At 42.1% G+C, this 21,238-nt stretch overlaps 1 protein-coding gene across 4 annotated transcripts in view; it reads right to left on the bottom strand.

Annotated features, from left to right (window-relative positions):
* The window catches only part of DGKI (diacylglycerol kinase iota), a gene marked incomplete at its 5' end in the record, with an annotated part of 437,574 nt that overhangs the window by 222,255 nt on the left and 194,081 nt on the right, over nt 1-21,238 (bottom strand). For all 4 annotated transcript variants that reach the window (XM_082693877.1, XM_082693879.1, XM_082693878.1 and 1 more), the window contains 2 exons: nt 1,700-1,771; nt 18,959-19,024. In XM_082693877.1, the coding sequence (XP_082550003.1) occupies nt 1,700-1,771; nt 18,959-19,024 (138 nt within the window). The remainder of the gene's footprint in view (nt 1-1,699; nt 1,772-18,958; nt 19,025-21,238) is intronic.

Below are 21,238 nucleotides of genomic sequence, written 5' to 3'. Positions count from 1 at the left end.
TACTGGAGCTCGAACTACCAGTGATGCTCTCCCACAGGTGGGGCTTCACCAGATCAAGGAAACCAGCAGCCCAGACTCTGTCAGGGAGAACTAGAACTGGAACTAGCTTCTTTCTCTCCAGGTGGACATACTGCCTTGATGGTATAGTTTCATTCAAGGACTTTACATTTGTGAGCTTCTTGAACAGAAGCACAAAGAGAATTTGTGTAAAAAATAACTGAAAGGAGGGGTGCCTGGGTGGCTCAGTGGATTAAAGCCTCTGCCTTTGGCTCAGGTCATGATCCCAGGGGCCTGGGATGGAGCCCTGCATCGGGCTCTCTGCTCAGCAGGGAGCCTGCTTCCCCCTCTCTCTCTGCCTGACTCTTGTGATCTCTCTCTGTCAAATAAATAAATAAAATCTTAAAAAAAAAAATAACTGAAAGGAAATGCCACTGCACTACCTAGAGACAGTAGGTTCTCCTGATTCGTGGGGGCCTAGGGAAATTAAGCTAGAGAGATTAGGTCCAACTTTACAAAACTTTATAAAATTCCCCAAATGCAAAAGTTTTGACCTACAAAAATGTCAGTTTTCTACGTTGCAACTAAACGGATCTGCTCTGGCACTGTGGGCTTGTTTGGCTAGTTAAATCTGATGTGTGTAGAGGGCTAAAGTCTTCCTGTAAACCCTTAACTTACCTGGAACACCACAGCCCTTTCTTTTCAGGCTGCCTGTGCAATGAGGAGATTCTGTGTCCCAATTATATGGTCATTCAACAAAGTAGGTGAACTGAGGGTTCAGAGCAGGGGTCCACAGACTTTTTCTATAAACGGCCCACATAGTAAATAGTTTAGCTTTAAGGGGGGAGGGGCATCCTTTCCCTGATATAACTACTCAACTCTGCTGTTGTAACACAAAAGAAGCCACAGAAGATATATAAATGGATGGACATGGCTGTGTTCCAATAAAATGTTATTTATACGAACAGGTAGCAGTCAGATTGGTCTATGGGCCATAGTCGGCCAACCCATGAGTTAGCACTGTCTGGTTAAAGAAAAGAACGGGTGCATAAGCAAACAAGAAAATGAACCATCTGGTTGGATCAGAGGTGTTAAAAAATGGACAAAGGATAAATAAAAGAGAAAAATAGGGAAACTACCATTGGATCCTACTGAATATATATGTTCAAATGTAAAGAAGAATTATATTTCGATGAGCATACATACAGCTGTAACAGTATCCAAGCCTAAAGAAGGGTACGAGATCACTCCTTACCCCAGCACCACCCCATAGGACAGTCACCCACATCAAAAACAGAAGGACCAACATGGCTGGATTCTGGTGTTACAGGGAATACCTAATGTTGCAACTTCCAACCATAAAGCAGTTATCAACAATCTAGAGTAGCAGAAGAAATACAGTCTATGGAGTAAGAAGTCCTTGATTCTAGACCCAGGGTTAGAACAGGGGAAGATTTCCCAGTCTCTGATCCTAGGCTTCAGTGTATATAAACGAAGAGGTTAATTGACCTCTATAGTTTCTTCCAGGTCATATAGACTACAGTTCTATAGTTTTAATCTTTCTTCCTTCAAGGGCCCTATTTGAGAGAAATAATCATAAATTAGAATAACCTTCCACTGGTAGACAGTAACTCAAGTAATGAGGTAAGTCTGCTGTGATAAAACAGAAGCCCATTTTCTTTCATTTTGTCCCCAAACTTACCGCCTGCTTGCACCAGGAACAGCTGATGGCCACAATCTCTTTACTGTGGAAGGAGAATTTTTGCTGGAAGCCCTGGGATGTTAGGACAAGAGATAGAGAATTTAAAACCACTTCAATCACTGCACGCATTTGCCTTCCTGAAGTCCAATAAAGTGAGTAAAGCCAAAAGTGGCCCCACCACTCAAGGTGACTCAAGGGACTGCAAATACCACATTCAGCACTTATGTCCACCACCCTCTGCCATCCAAGAATGTCCCATTCCTGATTCACCTTGAGTGTAAGAGGAGGTACCAGTATTTGCTGTGCCACTAACTACTCAAAGTCAACCACAAAAAGAGTTGTTTCTTTTCCCCAAATAAACATGGTTCAGATAGGTTTTTATTACAAGCGAAGGAAAAGCCACTATTGGGTCATGTGGTTCTTTGTAATAATGGCCAACCCATCTCCGAGGGGCTGCACAATGTTAACATCTGAGAACCCACAAAGAGAGAAATTAAGTATCAGAGCTAAGACCTAGAAGTCAAGGTCTGGGAAGAGTCCAAGAGTGTCATAGGAAATTCAAACACTTTCACCATCCTCTCGGGACTCAAAACAAGCAGCTTTCAATTTTCATTCTTCACTAGCAAGCAGCAATGAGATTAATGGAATAGCAAACACAGTCCTCTTAAATGAATAAACAGAATTACTTTTCCATCAAGAATGGAAGAGATGCTTTTTGGCGGCTGCTGTCCTCAAATAATTACCAGAGAGAAGGAGGCAGTAATGCTCAAAGAATTTTGTTTAGCTTTCCCAAAGATCATCCATTTCTATCTGCCTGTGACATCTAAACCCAAATAAACTAATGCAAGACAATGACCTCAAAACAATTGAAATAGGAATTTTGTAAAGTGATTGAAAGAAAAGAGAAAGATGCAATGGGCAGGGAAGTTTTTAAGGTGCTGGCTGAAAAAGTCTTGCTTTAACGTATACAGATCGTTTTAAGAAAAAAGATCGATTTACACATTATTATAAAACTTCGCAATGGCACTTTTTTTTCAGTGCCCCAAACTCCTACCCATCTGCAGCATTACACTAAGGAGCACTTCCTCCATGTTGATCCTTTCCCTTCTCTTGGGTTCCTAAAACCCATTCATGTTCTCCACCTGCTTCTCTCATCTCCTGCATGTGACAGAAGACCAGGACCACTTTCAGCCCTCTGGGCTCCATGATTGCTCCTGAAATCCTTTTCTTTTGTCCCAAACTCAAATCTCACTTCCAGAAACATGACTTAACATAAGACTCCCCAGGATTTTGAAACACTTCTCCATCAAAAACCCATTTGTCAGCAACTGAAGTGCTAACAATCTTTCCAAGTCCACAGGAGTGAATCCAACAGGCTAGACACCGCTCTCCTTACAAGGCCTGCTTACAAGGTTGGCCCTTGGCTGGCATCTAGAAACTTGGATTTCAAGAGGGTGCCCCGATTCCCACTCAGTTAAGAGTGGCTCATTGCACCTAAAATGTGGGTACAAACAATGTGGTTTATGCTGAACACTGCTTTCCTTTTGAGTCTTGGATTTGGGAATGTGTCATGCAGAAGGTGCTTACATAAACAGTCCCCCCCCCCCCATAAAAAGTCTGAGCACTGGCCCTCTAATGAGACCGGTAGACAATATTTCACATGTGCTGTCACCACTCATATCAGAGGAATGAAGCACATCCTGTGTGGCTCTGTTAGGAGAGGACTTTCAGAAGGTTGCACCTGGTTTCCTCCAGACTTTGCCCCATGTTCCTACCCCTTTGCTGATTTTGCTTTGCGACCTTTCATTGTAATGTATCACAGCTGTAATGTTTACAGAGTTCTAGGAGGAATCCTAATGAATCTTCAAAACAGGTGATCGTGGGGACCCTAACAGGCTCACCTCTCCCCAAACAGTACTGTCACTTTCCAAGGAAAGGATGCACTGTTTGCAAAACACACATGGACGAAATTATGAGGGTGGTGGGCTGTTCGTTCACGGCTGTATGGCCAGCAACAACCCACACATCCCCCAGCACCGAAAGTGAGGACTCCCCGACAGAAACGGCTCACACAGAGGACACAAAGTCAGAGGGCCAAAGGGTTAGGTGGGCAGGTCCTTTCAATTCAAGGCGGTACAATCAGATTCAATAGGAGTCAATGTGGTATAAGACGGCACCGAGTATGAAGGAATGAATTCACATGGGAGGTGTCTGCCAAGCTTGCCATCATCTCTCGGGCCACTCTTGATGGCCTGGGTGAAAGAGAGATGAATAAAGCTTCTTTTTAGAGCCACAGAACAATTTGTGGCTGTGTGAGGAAGGAAGCTGTAGCCAAGAGCAAGTAAACTGAAGCAGGGGCAGTGTCTGCGCAGGAACCCCCAGGCCAGTGCTGGCGGCAGGACCAGGTCTCCCCAGCCCCCTCCTCCCTACCCACTGTCAAGCTCCACTGATGGGTCACTTTGCATCGGGACGTTTGCTCCATTGACTAACTTCTTTCTCCTGGACAGTCTGTTTTCCCCTGTGTTCTTCATTCTCTCCTGGGCACAGCCACCGGGGAAAATGCCACAGCTTACATATCACTGTCTATCTCAAAACACCCAAAGAACTACTTTCAAGATTAGAGAATCAACTATTCCTACTGGCATTCAGAGCCATCCATAACCTCCCCAACTTTTGGACATCAGTCTCTCACCCCCTCACTATTGTAAATTCTTATGTTTAGTAGGATGGATTTAATTATGTTTCCAACATGTTCCATTCATTTCCATGTTTTTGCCCATTTTGTTCCCTGTTATCCTCAAGCCATCATCTAGAATGCCTACCACTCTTTCACACGTAGCATCTGACGTCTGTGACGTTGACGTGCTGCACGGCTAACAATCAGTGTGGCAGAATTGGTGACGTCACAGCAGTAGCTACAACTAGAAGTCTGACTGTTGCTGGGTCTGGTGTATTGGTGAACAGAGTCCTGGATACCATCACACAGCCCCTGTCCTAGCAGCTTCTATAGCAGGTGACTGCAGATCAAACAGAAGCTGATGAAGAGATCCCAAAGCTGGGAAGAGTTCTTGGATCTTCTAATTATTGGCCTGGCGATCTGAGGCACATCACTTAACCCTTCCAATGTCTCCCTTCACCTGAAAATGAGACTAAAACTACAAACTTCTCCTATACCACAAAACAGTTTTAAATATCAAATGAGGCAGCGTATTGCAGAGATCTTTACCCAGTAAATAGAAATGAAGGAATACTTTTATTGCTAAGAGCTAACAACACAAACCTAGGAACCTGTTCCACCACCTGCCAGTAACGCCCTCCGGCGACGAAGAAAACTGGAGATACTCTATTTGATGGTACAAAGTGGATTAGCCCCATCTCTCTACTGAATATTGGCCTTCTGGCTTCAGGGAGAAACAGTCAGTGAGTCCCCTGTTGTCCCGAGGGCCACACTGATAGCAGACACAAACAACGAGGCCATCCACAACTAGGGCTCTGGGCACTGTGCTAATACTGAATTGTGGCGGGTCCCTTGGAAATGAGGCCCGTGCTTTGTTTTGGAGGCTACTCTGGCAGAATCACAGCAGCCATGGCTTGGGGGTTATTGTCTAACATAGAGACATAAATAGAACCACATCAAAATCTTCATGAACCCGGTTCCCACAGACCACCTGCAATGGAGAGATTTTGGCCGGGATCTCAGCACAGCAAAAAGAGCCAGATTCCTAATTACCCATTTTTAAATGCTGGCCCAAATCTAATATGATGGTACTGACAGATGCCCTTACTGAATTTCAGCTGACTCTGATTTTTAAGGTCTATTTTGCTCATCACTATCAAAGAGCAAAATAGGAATGTGAGGTCAGATGCTTTGGATCTGACCTGAGAATTATAAATATAAATGCCATGAACCCTGAGAGATAAAGTCATTTTTTTTTTTTTGGTTGAGTTTTTTAATGAAATTGAGTCCTTGGACTAAAGTTTAAACAACATTTATTCTGAGCAGCTTTGCTGTATCTTTCTCTTCTGTAATCTAGGGCATATACCAAATGGCCCTCAGTTCTATGGCCTTGGTTTAAACTAGGGGGAAAAAAAAAAGGCTTTACTTGAAACAAACAAATGATTTTACTGTTTGTGTACTTAAATGAGGTTTGGATAAGGAAATCTCCTGACCTCTGCCTGATTCTCTGTTTGACTTCATTTTATCCAACAGAATTGTTGATACTGCTCTTGCCTCCAAAATTTTAAACAATAAAAACAAAATAAATCTCTGCATATCTGCTCCCATGTCCAAGGTTCACAAACTATTGCAAAAGGCAAACCCAAGGGAATCATAAGACTAAGCCAATATTTATCTCCAAATAGAGAACTTGAAGAATTTTTGCTCAAGTACTTTCTATAATTTTTTGAAAAATATGTATATTTTTACACATTGTATATTTGATATCTAAAATGTGCATTAGATGCAAGTTCATTATTTCTAGAAAAATGAGATGAAATTCTAAAATAAAACTATTTAACACTCTTATAAGCTTACCCAATGGAATATAAATACCACAGCTACTTAATACACTGAAAAAGGGAATGTTTCCAATCCGGGCAGAACCTCACTAAAGATCTCAAACCGGTTGTGTTGTTTCAGTGCAAATGCTTTTAACCAGCTTAGGCTCACAAACAACTGTGACATTTGAGCACCACCAGCTGAAGCTGATACATAGCTAAGACCTTTGAGTGACCCCAGAGTAGACCCACAGCCACCTAACTGAAAACATCTTTTTAGCCTATAAAAAGGGTACTTGTGGGGCGCTTGGGTGGCTCAGTGGGTTAAAGCCTCTGCCTTTGGCTCAGGTCGTGGTCCCAGGATCCTGGGATCGAGCCCCACATCGGGCTCTCTGCTCAGCGGGGAGCCTGCTTCCTCCTCTGTCTCTGCCTGCCTCTCTGCCTACTTGTCTGACAAATAAGTAAATAAAATCTTAAAAAAAAGGGGGGGGGTATTTGTTTGACTGTTGAGTGACCCAGGCACAGACCTACACCAATCTAATCTAACCAATCCAAAACCTTCTTCCCCAACAAATAAAAAGTGACAATTGTTTTGACCAACTACCCAGAGACTCGTGGACGAATTCTGTCCTATCCAGAGTACAACCTCTACTCTTCAATTAACAAAACCACCATAAACCAATCCCTTTCCTAGTACGTACAAGCTGTTGACATTTCCCCTTGACAAACTATTAGTCCAGTCTTCCATGATATGTGTACCCTGCCTGACAATGTTAATCAGTAGATATTAGGCTATTTTTATAATATGCCTTTTTCCTTGGTCTTCTCACAGGGAAAATTTAGTAGCATCGATATATATACCCTTTAGGCTAGTGCAGCTTTAGAAGAGCCTAGATATGGAAGCAATCTAAGTGTCCACAGATGTATGGATAAAGAAGATGTATGTGCGTGCGCGCTCACGCGCATGCACACACACACACACACACACACACACACACACTGTCAGAAAAAAAGGAACTCAGCCATAAAAAAGAAATTGTCATAGAGATAACATGGAGGAACCTAGAGAGTATTTTGCTTAAGTCAGAGAATGAAAAATATTATATCATCTCGCTTTCTGGGGAATCTAAAAAACAAAACAAATGAACAAACAAAAAACAGAAACAGACCCATAAATACAGAGAACCGATGGTTGCCAAATGACAGGGGTGTGCGTGGATGGGCAAAACAGGTAAAAGGGAATGGGAGGTACAGGCTTCTGGTTAGGGGATAAATAAGACAGAAATGGAAGGTACAGCACAGGGAATACAGCCAATGATTTCTTGTAGCATTGTATGGTAACAGACAGAAGCTATACTTTTGATCGTAACACGATCACTATGTCAGATCACTATGTTGTGCACCTAAAACTAACACAACATTGTGCTGACTGTACTTTAATAGGAATAAAAAAAATACCCCCAAAATGGCAGAATTAATATTCTAGTTTATGCAACATTAGAGTTTATTTACTCATAGAGAATCCAATTTACCTGAACTTCCTAAATTTCCTATACTTGTTTTGCTAGTCTTAAGCTAAAATTTGTATGAATACTCAAGATTTTCCAAAACTAAAATCTATGTGGTCATCTAAAATGAATGATAATAAATGATGTCTTTATAAACAGAATTGTAGGAAGCAATGTTTTTATAATTTCTGACAGTGCTATAAATTATGAATCTATGGTGGCTTTATTAAAATGATCTTCAAAAAGTCTTAAATTCTTGCCTCTTGGGTTTAATTACAATACACTTTATAGCATTAATTAAAGGCTCTGAAAATTTATCGATGCCTTTATTGCCCATAATATGCTCTTGCTCCAGGATAATTGCTGACTTACACACACAGATTGACACTTTATTATTTTTCAATAAAACATTCTGCGTCCTTCCATTCTAATGCTGCTGCTAATTACAATGCATTAATCAGAGCTCGTCAGTCTTATTATCCTCATCATTTCTGCTTTTCCCATTAATTTATCTGAAGGTCCCTGCTATAAACTACAGATCATATATTGAGGAAGCAAAATTTGGGGCACCGTCATCTTAGCAAAGTTAACATGGCTACCATGAACTTGTCAGACTATATGGAGAGTCTAAGATATGATTTCCAGAACTTAGTCGACTCTTTCAGAGACAGATGACTTCATCGAAGCAGATGGCTTGCAACCCAGGACCTTGCCTATTAAGGAATAATTAGGATTAGGCCTATAACAATGGCTACTGATTTACATTTTAATCTACATGTTAACTACTTTTAACTGTGATATTTATATTTTATATTTTTATGACTACCCGGATTTGAGGACAAAAATGTTTTATACAGATACTTGCTGTTATACGCAACATGGCCCAAACTGCATATGAAACTAACTGTTGGGTCTGTTTTTTTGTCCTAGAACACCTGGGAAGTTCCTTCTATGAAAGTATTTTCCTAATGAGACAACCAGCTACAATACAATAATGATCATCCATGAAAATTAATTTCATCTGATTGTCCTATGATACTTACCAATAAAATTATAACACTGATGATATTCACTAAGCAGGTTGTTTTGTTTAAAAACAACTTCTCCCAAAGATAGGATTGATGTTACTACAGTTACCAAATGCAAATCATTGCAGCTTTTCAGAGAAGCCATATGATCTATAATCTTGTTGACAGTATGACATTCCAGGAGGTAACTGGCTGTACTTTTACTCTTAACTAATTGAGGAAAACACTCTTCTGCTGGCAGAACTAACTACACTTTCTTTCTGTGCAAACTTGGGCTATTTTGCTATAACAGCCCCCAGACAGCTGAGAAAGAGACAAAATTTGCCAAAATTACTCAGATTTCGCCCCTCCTGGTTTCATGAATTTATGTCAAAGTAAAAGCACCAAATAATGTATCCTTTTAGAGAAAGAAAGGATTCTGCTGTCTAGAAATAATTTTGACTTCATTCTAAGGGTTTAATAGTCAACTGGTGGATTTTCCAGCTATACCTAATAGCCACTAGTTCCATGAGATTTTGATCATCTCTTCCTCTACCACAGCAATTCTGGCATTTCTACTCAACTTAATGAGGACTGTTTTTTGGTTCAAGTTTCAAACACCATCTAATGTTACATGACCCTTCCTGATAGCATTTCAAAGGACCTAATGACCTGTCACATCAACTGCACATGTGCAGCCAGAGCCATGTGCCTTGGTATACAGGCACCAAGACTGAACAGATCACACCTCAAAAGATCGGCTGCAGGACATAACCAGGATGTACCAGCTGGAGTGGGAAAGCATACATGGGACTGCATCCTGAGGGTTCAGAATAAAAAGGGGCAGGACTTCAAGTTAGATAAAAAAGTCTCTCAGTGTGGGAGCAGTCCTCTATAGTAGGGCATTTAGCATATTATCAGGAACCCCAGAAGATGATGCTAACACTCAATGGCATTCTGAAAACTTGAATAAAGAAGCTTCATGTTAAGTAAAGTAGAAATTCTTGAATTGCTATGATAGGAGAAGTAATGAAAGTCTCACAGAAATAGACATGATGGAGTTGCTGTATTAGGTACAAATTAGGAAAATCCATCAGCTGACTCTGTTCTGCAAGAGGATGCAAAGGATACTCCCCTTAAAAAAGCAATGAAAAACTGGTAAGAAGGACACCATCACTGTTGAGAAGTTCTCCTCTGTAGGATAGGTCTGATGGTATGAAATGGCTTATGGAGTGAGCATTCTGACACCAACTGGGATTACGGAATCCCAAAATAATGGGGACCATATGGTGCCACGTAACCACTGAAGCAAGGTGGGTACAATTACTGCAAGACTGAAGTTGCAGCCAATGGGGCTGGACCTACGGAGACCTATCAGATGGTTAATACAGCATTCCCTCCCCAGCAAGATGGATTTTCAGATAAAATGGGTATTGCTCAATCCATACCATGAAAAGAAATCAAGAAGGGAGGATTAAGAGATATGAGGACAAATGCTCCCGTAGAGAATCATAATCTTTTGCCTCATTTCTGGACTTAGGCCAGTTTTCAAAGATAAAACTCACTGATTAGAAAGAGCAAGTCCACAGAAAAATCCTACAAGATCATAGCAAGGGTCTATAGCAACATTTCCCCAGCTTCTAACTAGAAGGATCTACAGACATTTGCTTGAGTAGTTGTACACTGGGGAGGCAGAAAATGTCCCCATACTCTAAAGACCCTGGGACAAGAGCCCAAGTTGAAATGCATACCCAAGGACCTGGCTGGGTATGAAGCAATATCTTGGTGCCCTGTTAGAGTAGAGATATATGAGGTCCAGTTAAAAAAATAAAGTCCTGGACCAGGACTGGTTCACAAAGTGTCTACTGGTTCCACAAATCCACGAGGATTAATTTCCCTAATCCCTAACTGTGTAATTGGAGTGGACATATCTGGTATATTTGGCAGAACTCCAATTATTGGTTCCTTGGCCTGTTGTGCAAGAGCTGGCATAGGGAGGAAGCCCAGGCGAAACCGTAAACCACCCTCCCAGTCATATCTAAATCAAAACCAATGTCACATTCTCAAAAGTAATGGGTACCAGGTGATATTAACTGATTAATTTTTAAGTTATGACAATGGTATTGTTTGTTTCTTTTTTAATTATTACCTCTTTACCTGCCATCCTTAGAGACTGCAAGAAGCCATGACCATGGTCCCCAAAATATTCCCATTTAATTCACAAACTGAGGTCCTACAAAACCAGATATTGGGGCACCTGGGTGGCTCAGTGGGTTAAAGCCTCTCCCTTCAGCTCAGGTCATGGTCTCAGGGTCCTGGGAGTGAGCCCCACATCGGGCTCTTTGCTCAGCAGGGAGCCTGCTTCCCCCTCTCTCTCTGCCTGCCTCTCTGCCTCCTCGTGATCTCTGTCTGTCAAATAAATAAATAAAATCTTAAAACAAACAAACAAAAATACATATATTATACTGGAGAATAACGCCGGATTACCACAAATTCAACCTGGTGTATCTAAATGCAGGGATCTTCTGACCATGAGTGTATGACATGGGGTCACTGATTTGGCAAATTAATTATTTTCCATCCCTTTCTGAAAAGGGAATCAACAACTGTGTACAATCATTTGGTGGAGTTAACAGGGCTTTTGACTCATCTGAAATGCATCCCAGTGTAATGCAAAGAGACCTGAACCATACAAACATTCTGCAGAACACCACTAAGTTTACTCTATCAATGACATCGTGTCTAAGTGGATGGCAAGAAATGGTAAGAATGTGGACAGTCTTAATAAGATAGAAGGTGGGGAGATAAGCACTATGAAAACACAGAGGTCCCACACATCAGTGAAGCTTCTAAAGAGCAGTGGTCAAGGGCATGCAAGAATATCCTGTCCAATCTAGAGGAAAGATCATTGAATTCCACAGTTTGACCACTAGCAATGAAGCACAGCACCGTCTAGGCCTCTTAGGGATCTGGAGGCAGCATACTCTACACTGAGGAATACTGTCCTGATCCATGTATTGGATGACATTAAATTCTTCCAACTTAGAGTGAGGCCCAGTGCAAAAACATCTCTGCAGCCACGGCCAGTCTACAAAGAAAAGTACCCGCTATCACTTGGGTCATACAACCAAGACAACTCCATGCTACTAGAGGTACTGGGGAAGGAGGAAAGATGCCCTGTGGGGTTAATGGCAAGCCCCAATGGGAGACACAGACTGGATTCTGAAGCAGGGTTGTGTCATCTGCAGGAGAGAACCACATATCTTTCAACAAACAACTCCTAGGCTACTGTGCTCTGCTGGAAGAATTACCTGAGTACAGATCACCAGGAGGTCATGACCTGGATTCTGTCAGATCACGAAGCCATAAAGTTGGGTGGGCCCAGCTGCAATCCATCATTATCTTCAATGGGGACCATCTGGGATTTGGCATGAGCAATTCCAAAAACCACAAGAAAGATGTCTGAGGGGGTCAGACTCCCCATATCATCCACTCTTACACGTAGTACCAGGCCTCTTATTTGACTCACACCTATGAAGATGAAGATATAGAAGTCCCTAATGACCATCTCACAGGGGAAGAAAAAGCTGAGACTGGTTTCCAGATGGGTCAAGTTGGCCTATGAGTCCAGGTCAAAGGCAGACTACGGCTTCACTAAAGCCTACTTGGGAATGGCCCAGAGAATTGTAAATAGGAAGAAATCCTCCCAAAGAACATCACTTCAGGTAGGGCAGCTGCTCATCCACTTTGTGTGAAAGGATAGGAAGGTAGCCTGACCTGTGAGTATAAAAGGACTTACGGGCAATGGTGAATGGCTTGGCTAGTTGATTAAAGGCTTGGAAGGAAACAGGGAGGTGTGGGGAAGAGGTACGTGGATGAACACGTGAGAGTCGAAGGTCTTAAGACAAAAGGTGGGGAGATAAGCACTACAAAAAAACAGAAAAATCAGTGAAGCTTCTAAGGTTTGAAAGTGAGAGTAAGAGACAAGGAATATAAGGTGAGAGTAAGCACAAGGAGAGGAGATCATGGTATTACATATTAAAGTCCACCAGAGAGCACTCGCTTTATAAGAACTAAACACTTGGGTGCAATAACAAGGACTCCACAGTCTCATGAGCCATCCATGGCGCAGCAGGCTCCGGGGCGTGGCCAGGACAGCAACGGTGAACATTGTTTGGGTCCAAAAGCAAGAGATCTCACCCCCCAGAACGGAACTAACTCCTGCCCCTGATGAACGTCTAACCTGCCGGCCCCTTCCCAAGGCTGAGCACTGAGTATGGCACCATCCTTCAAAAGGAAGAACCAGCTACTTGATGGTAAACTGATCACACTGAATCCTTTCCACTGTGGAAAGGGATGGCAACTGATCTTCACTGAAATCAACACACATTCGGGGCATGGGTTTACCTTTTCCTGCGGCTGGGTTTTGGTCAGCACCACTCTGCAAAGGCTTACAAAATCTGTTACCAACACAGGATCCTGCATAACACTGTGTCAGCCGGAGGAAGTTATTTGACAGCAATGAAGGTGCAGAAGTGAGCTTTCAGCCATGAAATATGCTGGTCCTATGGCATCCCACACCACCCAAGAGTTGCAAGCCTAACAGAAAGACAGAATAGCTTTTGAAGGTGTTAATGGAATCTAGCTTTCAGAGGATACCCTGTGAGAACCATGCTCTAGGCTCAGCATGCTCACTAAATCCATGATCATTACATGGTGCCATCCTTTCCGGCATAAAATACATGGATGCAGAACCCAAGGAGTTGGAATAGGAGCAGTCCTGTCTACCGTCACTCCCATTGGGCCACTTGGGGAATTTGTGGTGCCCATCCCCAGAACCCTGGGCCCTCAGGGTCTGAATCCCAGCTGGGGAACATCTCTACCATGGGACATCACAGGAGGCCCTTGAACCTTAAACTACCACTGCGGCCAGTTACTTTGGGATCTTTGTGTCAAGAGAGTAGCAAGCACAGGAAGGAGTCATCATCTTGGCAGGAGTAATTGCTCCTGATCGTTAGGTGCAGGTCTAGTTATTATCTGACAAGGCCGGCTAGAAGAATCTATCTGGCACCCAGATTACCCAGTAGGGCATCCTCACTGCAGTTCAACTCCTCCCTCTGCACCAGCCCAGTGCCTTACAGTGAAGGCACTTCTGGAGAAAGAGCAACAGGGATGAGAGCGCCACATGAGCTGTAACTATCAGGACACTGACCAAGCCAAAGACCAGGGAGAAGTCGCCATAGCAAAATGTTTCTACAGAACTTGAGTGAGAACCGAGTGACTCAACCCCTGGGGACTGAAGTGCACAGCTTCTGAGCCCTCAGCTCTTTTACCCTTTCTTTTTCCTTTTTTTTAAAACCACTTTATCGAGGTACGATTGACATCCAAAAGGCTGTACATATTTAATGTGTACAACTCAATGAGTTCGGAGATAAGTATATACTTAAGAAGCCATCACCATAATCTATGCCATAAACATGTCCATCACCTCCAAGTGTTTCCTCCTGTCCTCCTTAGTAGTTGTTTTTGTGATAAGAACTCTTAATATCTACCCTCTCGGCAACATTTTAAGTCTACAATACAGGATTGTTCACTGTAGGCACTACCTGGTACAGATCTCAAGGTTTCGTTCAACCTGTACAACTGAAACTCTGTACCCTTTAACTATTCTTTCTCCATTTCCCCTTCCTTGGATGAATCTGAAGGGCATTATGGTGAGTGAATTAAGCAAGACTCAGAAAGACAAATACTATAGGAAACCACTTATATGAGGCATCAAAAAGTCAAATGCATAGAAGCAGAGAGCAGAATACTAATTGCCCTTGTCTCCTTTCTTAATACTCAGCCAAGGACAGAAAGAAAAGCCAGGCTCCCAGCAGCTATGTTGGCAGGGGCTTATTGGAGAGGCTTGATTTCTTCACCCTGGTTGTGTTACCCACTCTACACCCCCTCACTGAACCTCTCGAAGTTAAAGCCAGAAGATTCCACTGTTCGAGCAAACACACAGACAAATAACCAAACCTGCCTAACCAGTGCAGAGATCCTCACTCTTGAACTTCCATTTCTTGCCTTCAAGGGTCTCTTGACAGCTGACCCCAGGGGACACACATTTCCAGATGAGTAGAAAATGGTGTTTTATGGTGGTAAAGGAACATCTCCCATAGTCTCTAGTCAGTATTTGTCATTATTTTTATTTTACCCCCATTATTTTTCTCTAATCCCTTTCACTATTCATAGAGTATCTCAACCATACCTCATTGAATGTTTTAAAGCATTTTGTTCTTTTTTGCAATAAAAAACTTCTATTGAACATATTTCCTTTAAACATATGTATTTTAAATATCATGCCATAAGTTCATTTTAAATTAGTTGCTAATAATATTCTTTATAGTAAAAGGTAGTTTTGATAGTTTCCCATTTAATTAGTGCTATGCTTTTACTTAAACTCTATATGATAGTATATATAACTTACAGATAAATAATTCAAAATGATGCAGTGTTTGGTTAGGGAACTGGAAGGTACAAAAATGTAGACCAAAGTTTAACCATGCACTGTTGCATTAAAAACAGCTTTCAAGATTTGGTGTTTGGAGGTTTAGCTAGCACATTTATTTTTAGAACTTTTATATGTGTTTCTAAATGAAGAAATAAAAGATAAGGGCTCAAATTATGATTTACAAGCATATTTTCACAATTGCCATACTGCTGGGCTTGAAGGCTTGGTTCCTTCGATAATGAAAGGTAAAATTAGCCAGAATCGTGAATGTATTTTTTCTTTGCACATTGATTTTTTTTTTTTAAAGTACTCTGGATAACTCAATGTTGAGTGAATTTTGATTGAATGAATGTGTAGATGTGGTGAAGATCAGTAAGAGACAGGTTTGTGGAGTAAGTATGCATCCTTCCTTTAATCACTGGCTGAATACAGCTTTACATTAAACAATATCTGCTAGATCAATCCCACTGCCTCTCCAGATCCACTATCTTTCTTTATTTCACATCTCATTGTAAAAAGTCGTCTTTCATGGGTTATGTCAACAGTGCCCCTCATGCTCTGGTTTCTACTAGATTTGGCCACTGGAGGTTCTGAAGGTAAGTGAGGTTGGGGTATTTATTCCCCCACCTGGTAGGTCACCTGGGCTGGCTAAGTCTTGTGACTAAAAGTTATAGCTCCTGTGGAGGGGTTCTTCCATGTCCTCACCTCTTCAGAGTTGACTTGACCATGGCTCTTTTTTTTTTTTTAATTTTTTTTTTAATTAACATATAATGTATTATTAGCCCCAGGGGCACAGGTCTGTGAATCGCCAGGGTTACACACTTCACAGCACTCACCATAGCACACACCCTCCCCAATGTCCATAACCCAACCACCCTCTCCCTACCCGCCCCCCCCCAGCAACCCTCAGTTTGTTTTGTGAGATTAAGAGTCTCTTATGGTTTATCTCCCTCCCAATCCCATCTTGTTTCATTTATTCCTTTCCTACGCCCCAAGACCCCCACGTTGCCTCTCAACTTCCTTGACCATGGCTCTTGCTGACTTCTTCACTATCCCTTGGAGTTTCTCCACGCTCTACTCACACATTTTAAATATTCTCTCTATTAAACACTCATCAAATACATGATTTCAGTTTGAGTATGTTAGCTCTTTTCTGCCTAAACCCTAACTCTTATGTAATACAAGACAATGAATGAAATCAAAGTGAAATTATATAATGTTCATAAACATGGCAGCCTGTGGTAGTCAGCAAATGTTAAAGAAACTGAGCAACTGAATCATGAGCTCTCTCATCTGATATCTATCATGTGCCACACACACTCAGCCAAACACACGTTCAAGACTCAAGAGAAAATTAATCCAAATATTTACTTTATTCTGACTTTTAAAAGTAGGAATTGAAACCACAACATCTTTAACTATAAACAATCCCTAACAACCTCATAAGTTTTCTAACCACCAGTCAGAAAAAAAAGTTTTGCTGAGTGACGTGATTATTTTTCACCCCATTCCAATGGGTAAATTATGAATAATGTATATGGGACATGTGTATAAGTGTGTGTTGGAGGGTGTGTGATGGTTTAGAATCCCTGAATGTGTAAGAATGTACAACCCTACTGATGAAAATTAAGCATAGAAGCAAAGTTTGAAATGAATTGGCGATCATTTAATCTATATAATGGAAATAGAGCCACTAGCTTTCCTTTAATCCAGAGTATAAGCCAGGATCCAAAGAAGGATTATTTACTGTCCAGCAAGAGAAACAGGGCTAAGACCATCCCATCCCATAACTGCTTGAGTCTCTGCAAATCCGTGAGCAGCCGTATTGGGATGAATATAGTAATACATTATTACGGGAACATTGTGTGAAAAGTTGGGATCACTGACTTCTCAGCTGATAGTTATGATGTGTAGAGAGCTGTGAGCACTCCAATATTGCTGCCTGAGAACAGGGGAACCAAAGGAGACATGGTCACAGCAACAGAGTCCAGTTTTCCCCATTTGGTTGACCATGCCAACAGAAGACAAAGCCAGAAAATGGAGCATAATGTGACAGTAGGCGATACCTGTCACAAAATATGTTTATTGATTTTCTTTTAATAAAATTCCTCCAACTTTCTTGTGGCTTAGAAGTTACTGGAGGAGTGCCAGCTACTAGGCTGTCCAGTGAAGATATGTTTGCAAGGCAAAGAGCTTGTTTGTCCAGATCCTTCCTACCATTCCCATCTCTAACCTCAGAGCTGGCTGTGCCTAAATACATGTTTCTTCTATCTCACACACACACACACACACACACACACACACTCACTCTCTCTCTCTCTCTCTCTCTCTCTCTCTCTCTCATGGGAAAGCTGAAGATAGTCTACAATCTACTAAGCAAGATAAAGTCCCCAAGCCCCAAGGCAACACCAGAAAGAGTAGGGGAGATGGACCCAATGAAGGAAGGTCATATAAGAGCAGAGGGCTACTTCCTTCCACATGTAGAATGCAGTACTCCCCCTTCTTCTTCCTCCTCATCTTCCTTTTACCTTCTTCCCCTTTCAACCTATTTCATCTGTCCTCTTTACAGGCCAGAAGGGTACCAACTAAAGGTCACCATGAAGTGAGGAGATAACACCAGTTATAATGGAAGGCCATATCCTTGAAGAAGAGATAGGTAGCCTTCCAAAGAAAAACTTGGTAACGGGTGCTACAGTATGGTATTTTCTTTCCAGTACCAGTCAAAACATCATAATTCATGAAACTTTTTCCAAATCTCACTCACCCTCAACACTCCTACCTCATCTAGCCAATATTTCCAACCCTCTATTGTCAAAAATGCTATGCTGGTCGGTCAGCTCATCCCAGTGCTTGATCCATAAAAGTCATATCGATAAATAAATTAGGAATTAACTTAAGAGGAATATATTCTTTCAAATAGTCTTGCTTAACCCAACCAAAACTTCCCTTTACTGAGCCCCATTTACTATTGAGTAAAAACAAAAAGCCAGAAAACCAAAAAACTTGTAGTGTGATTCACCACCAGTTTAACCTTCTCAGGGGATCCTTATATTCCTAAAATAGATCTTTGTATGGTGAAAAAAGCCACAACCCAAATCTGTTGGCGTCAATCACATGTAGAATCGACGGAGTTTTATAGCATGTGTCCCAAGGAATCCACCCTTTCCCTCACCTTCCTTTTCCCAGTGGCCCTGCTCCCCAAGAGGCCTTTGACCAGTCACACTAAGAGAGAGAAAGAGTAGACACAATCAGCCACAAAATGAGGAGGCCACCTCCTTCCAGGAACGGGATGGGGTCCAAAGAGAGCAACACATTTCGTGCTTCTGTGTTGTCCTTTCTCTGCTGAGTTCTGCTCAACCACAATAACGCGTCAGTGTAAGTAGAGCGTCCCAACAACCCACAGATTTGCTGCTGCTGAGCTTGAAGTGTGACAGGCCAGGAGTCCTCAGAAAGGGCTTTTAGCAAAATAAGAAGTGTTATTTTTTTAACCATCCACAATGAAATTCACCGTAATAGCATATCCATCTCTCTTAAAACGCGCTCATACCTGGATTTAAGACCCCTGCCTCTGGCAGTGAGTTCTACAACTGAAATACCTCTTGAGGAAAGGGACCTGGAGACATAGGGCTTTTCAGAAAGGAGGAGATGTACTGAGCCCTGGATTCAGCGTGAGAGGACTCATCTACTGCAGGAGCTTACGAAGGCCCGGGGAGCCTCTCGAGATGGCCGTGGGGGTGCCGGGGCCCCTTACCTTACCACACTGCTTACATTTTCCCTCCTGCCGACGCCGGTGTACCCAGTGATGACGCACAAAGTTCTGTGGGAAAACAACATTAAATGAGTAGGTTTCAATTTGCCAACCCTATTGCTATTCTTTTTTTCAAATGTTTTAAGCATATTGATTTCCATAAACCATAATCTCAGCCCCTATTAGCACAAAACCAAATATGTGCATGTGTGATTTAACCATAAACACGAATCCACTTGGAAAACTGAAGGCACCCCCATGCCCAGTGATCTTTTGGATTTGTAGAAGCCGCTCATCACGCCCTCCCTCCACGTCTTCCTCGTGGCCACCCGGTAACGCCATTATTACTCTGCTTCCTTCCTAGCGGAACACTACAGACATGGGAAGTCACTGAAATCCCCTTGGGGAGGTGAAAAGGTGAGGGAGAGAAGATGAAGCAGCAATATCCATTTTTAAAAACAAATATGTATTTTATTGCCTTATATAGGCCAGGCACCAAACATCCACCTTAGAAGGAACTTAAAGAAATTAAGGTCTCGGGAAGAAACAGGTCTCCTCATTCAGGACATACTGGATGAGAATTTGTCACTAGTCAAAGTGAAGGGAAGGAAAAGTTCAAGGACAAAGATGACGGAGGCAAGAGATGTGGACCCATCGTGATGGCTGTGCGATGACGGTGTGTCTAAACTGTCCTGGGGCTCTAGATACTTCATCCATTCTCAAAGTCTATTCTCCTCTTGGATCATAGGAAATACAGAACTTCCTCTTCCTCCCAAATAGTCGATCGCTCCTCAGGAAGGGAGTTAAGGAGCCCCATCACCTCTGCTCTTCGGATATATCATAGGAGAGAAAGTTGTTTTTAGGCCCAATGGCACAAATAAACTTATATATACAACTCCTCCTTCTTGGACCTATTGGTATTTATATACTTTTTTTATGTTTTATTTTTATTGTATATTTACATAAAATAATTCCTTTTTTTCCTTTGTTCTTTCCTGAGAAAGCACATTTTACCTGACACTAACATGTCTATCATCGGGCCTATATTTTCCCTTTAAAAGGCCCTTTAATATGTAGCCAGCCATTCAGTCAATACCAGATGCCTACATCTTGCCAGGCCCTGTTGCAGGTATACAGCAAATAGATCGATGTTGAAGAAAAAAATGTTCTATCGACAAATGAAATTCAGAGCGACAAAAATACCTTGAACAAACATGAGCATTATCTAAAATGCCACCTCCATTTCTCTTTATAATGCCAAATCAATTCAAGTTAAAACTAAACAAAGATCCTAGAGGAATAATGGTCTTTTAGCTATAATAAGATATAAAGAAGCACAATGGGCCCACTAATTAGTCTAAGTTTTGTCTTTCTTTTCCCACTGAGGCAGTTTAATAAAACAAGGACACAATTCTTATATTGTTCTCAGAAAGAAGCTAATTAATAATATTTTTGAGTACTACGTGTCAGGTACTTTTAAAAATGCTTTAAATGTAACAATTATTTTAATTTTCATGAGAATTTTTATGAGTAGGGCTGCTATTCAGTTGGTATGTACCAGAAAAATCCCATGAGTTGTTAAAATACTGAAATATTTCTATACTGGTTGATAGATTAGTTTAGTTCCCCTACCCTCCTCCTGGCTCCTTCCTAACTGCCATCGCACTCCACCTCACCCCACCGCTTTAACACTGGAAATCTTTTCTATCCCCTCATTATTAAGCCACTAGAATGTTCATTTTTGGCAGGTCTCTGGGATTCTGTTCCAATGAGTTCTTTTTCTTTTTTTTTTTAAATTTTATTTATTTATTTGACAGAAAGAGAAAGCGAGAGAGGGAACACAAGCAGGGGGAGTGGGAGAAGGGGAAGCAGGCCCCCTGCTGAGCAGAGAGCCCGATTGGGGCTCAGTCCCAGGACCCTGAGATCATGGCTTGAGCCGAAGGCAAAGGCTTAACTGACTGAGGCAACCAGGCGCCCCAATGAGCTCTCTTTTGAAAACAAATCACGTTGCCTGAGCAATGCCCCTGGGACTGCCCCTATCCCCACCCCCAGCACACTCAGAAGATTGGGCTATGCCCAACTGATGGTGGTTGTCCGTGTCAGTTTAAGTATCAAACAATGCTGGGTCCCCTGGCCCGCTGGGGCTCTCAGAACAGTGGCAGCAAGTCAAGAACCTGCCACCTAATGGGGATGAAGTTGCTGGACCCTGCACCTCTCTACTCACAGGTGAGGCTGATCACGCCAGCCTTCCATCCACTCAGGTGACGAGAACCCTGCCCACTG

Source organism: Mustela nivalis, assembly GCF_964662115.1.
Source record: "Mustela nivalis genome assembly, chromosome: 12".
NCBI classification, from domain to species: domain Eukaryota; kingdom Metazoa; phylum Chordata; class Mammalia; order Carnivora; family Mustelidae; genus Mustela; species Mustela nivalis.
The sequence above is the reverse complement of the archived record's forward strand: the minus strand, read 5'-3'. Positions and strand labels throughout refer to the sequence as shown.